Source organism: Octopus bimaculoides, chromosome 5, assembly GCF_001194135.2.
Source record: "Octopus bimaculoides isolate UCB-OBI-ISO-001 chromosome 5, ASM119413v2, whole genome shotgun sequence".
NCBI classification, from domain to species: Eukaryota; Metazoa; Mollusca; class Cephalopoda; order Octopoda; family Octopodidae; genus Octopus; species Octopus bimaculoides.
The window spans coordinates 120,932,070-120,934,830 of NC_068985.1; the positions used below are offsets into that span (position 1 = coordinate 120,932,070).

General features: G+C 39.1%; 1 protein-coding gene across 6 annotated transcripts in view; it reads left to right on the forward strand.

Moving 5' to 3' along the window:
- Positions 1-2,761, forward strand: part of LOC106884390 (uncharacterized) — a 628,567-nt gene that overhangs the window by 204,813 nt on the left and 420,993 nt on the right. For 2 of the 6 annotated variants that reach the window (XM_052967966.1, XM_052967967.1), the window contains one exon: positions 2,015-2,116. The exons of the other annotated variants lie outside the window; for them this stretch is intronic. In XM_052967966.1, the coding sequence (XP_052823926.1) occupies positions 2,015-2,116 (102 nt within the window). The remainder of the gene's footprint in view (positions 1-2,014; positions 2,117-2,761) is intronic. 6 annotated transcript variants of the gene reach the window in all.

Below are 2,761 nucleotides of genomic sequence, written 5' to 3' on the forward strand. Positions count from 1 at the left end.
CAAAATGACTTTCTAAAATGAAATTCCATTATGCAACTGAGGAGTACATGTTCATTGCACATTTTATGTAGTGTTCTCACTACATGAATAAATGAAGTTTGTACGAAACGTACGTACTGCTATAACCTATTGAATTTATGTTGCTTTTCTTCAAATTTTATTCACCAAATCTCTTGATTTTGTTTTTGGGTTTTACCCTATCAAATTCTGGTGCCTCAAACATTTTAAGTACCACATTTAATCTTTTGATTAAATCTATATTATTATATATATATATATATATGCGTAGAAACATACATACATGTATACACACATTTCTGTACATATTTTTACGTATATACATATATATAATGTACATACATACATACATGCATATATACCTGCATGCATGCACGTTAGTACACCAAGTGAAATAAACAGATCGAACTGAATCAAATTTACCTTTAATTGATTCACTGCATTTCTTCAGGTATTGCCAGGTGTATAGATTATGTAGACACACAGAGGCAAGTTGCCTTAAAATGGCGGAGAGAGAGAATGGACATCGTTTTGACTGCTAACTGAAGACACACCTGAGTCACCAGGTACATTATCATTCAAGCAATGGCAGCCTTCATTAAGTTACATAGATGCTCTCGCCATTTTCCGAATCATTTTTCCTTAGCTCTATAAATCCAAGAATTCGTATTTGCATCAACAGCTTGTTAGTGATGCTGATGGTGATGTTGGTGGTGGTGGTGATGGTGATGGTGATGTTGGTGGTGGTGGTGATGGTGATGGTGATGTTGGTGGTGGTGGTGGTGATCGTAGTGAAGGCGAGGCAAAGATTAATTTCTGTTCAATACACGCATCTTTCAATATTTTTTCTTCTTTTTCTCTTATATAATCTCTCTCTCTCATCCTCATTCTCTCTCACTACTCCTCCCTCTCCCTTTCTCTTCCTCTCTTACACTTCCTCTCTCTCTCTCTCTCTCTCTCTTTCTCTCTCTATCTCTCTCGTTCTCTCTATCTCTCTCTCTCTCTCTCTCTCTCTCTTTCTCAGCTATATATTTATCTAAATAAATATAAATATATAACGCGTTGTCCCGCTTGGCCGCAGTCTTGTGACCGAAATATATGCTATATATATGTGAAAATATATATATATGTGTGTGTGTGTGTGTGTGTAAGCACCTGTGTATGCCAGCTAGTGGTCGCGGTGAAAAAATAAATTGTAAATCCCAAAAATAACAACAAAACTACAAAGGATTCCGCGGTACACGTGTTTCAAGCTTATATATATATATATATATCACGCGATCACGTGATCGACCGGACTTCCGATGTTGTTTTACATTACTGGTCACAATGCGTTTTACATCATGTTAGTTTCTAAACGGTGTTTTTCCGCTGGTTAAGCGAGCAGACCAACACTCCCCGCTCAACATCACTCCACCCTGATCAGCAAATTTATTTTTATGTCGGTAAAATCTTTTAACGAAAAAGAAAAAAGAGAAACAGTCAAACAATATGCTTGAAAAAAATTGGTGATTTTGAGCATGGCTTCATTGACATGCATGGAAATGAAACAACATTTCATCGTCGTATTCCTGTATAATCTCATGCAGGAGCAATAAAAAGCCTAAATACAACCGCTGCAGCATCATAGCATACATCATAGACTGCATATTTATTTTAACAAATAAAAATATCCAAGACCAAACACAAAAGAAAGGACCAAACAATCGCTGGTCAACAGTTCATAATTTCTTCCCTCCTGAGACGTGCTATAGTCTTCTCATTCTGTTCTTTTTGACACTTCCACAATGGCCTCTTCTCATCGCTTATGGATATATTGGATGGTTGAACATCGTCTCCGACTCCCTTCTCTTTCCTTCACTCGTCACTAATTTTGTCCTCCACTAAAGTTTTCAGATCTCACACTGTGCATTACATCCAATGATTCCACCCTTTATCGTTATATTCACCTCTAAATCCCAAGCGGCCCGTTTTTTTTTTTTTATTATTTCTGCAGCTGACGATTTCCCCTTCTTGAAAAACGACACCGAAGTGGTAAACTTCCCGACTACCCAACCGCCTGTACAGACAACGGCCAGAGTCCATTCCAACACTAAAGGTAGAGAGATACATATTTCTAAGAAATAAAATCCCTTAAGGAATGTATCCTGCTTATATAAGCTGACTGCAAAACTACTGGTGGTGGTGGTGGAGGTGGTGGTGGTGGTGGTATTGGTGGTGGTGGTGGTGCTGAATATGAGGAAATGAGTAGTTTCTTTTCAGTACATTCAATTTTCAATTTTTATATTCGGCTTCACTTATATTACCGCTCTCCCTATCACTCTGTTCCCTCTCTCCCTCTCTCTTTCTCTCTCTCTCACTTCCTCTATCTCTCTCTCTATAGCTATATTAGCGTCAACATAAACATAGGTATATGACGCGTTGCCCCACTTGGGCGCCGTCTGGTGACTGAACCGTATGGTATAATCTTTTATTCTGCTATTCTTTTGCTTGTTTCAGTCATTTGACTGCGGCCATGCTGGGGTCTCTGCCTTTTGTCGCACAAATCAACCCCAGCTCTTATTTTTCTAAGCCTAGTACTTATTCTGTCCGCCGCTTATGCTGAACCGGTAGGGTGCGTGGACGTAAACACACCACAATCGGTTGCCAAGCGATGGTGGGGACACAAACACAGACGTACAAGTGCATGTATACACACACACACACACACACACACACACACACACACACACACACACACACA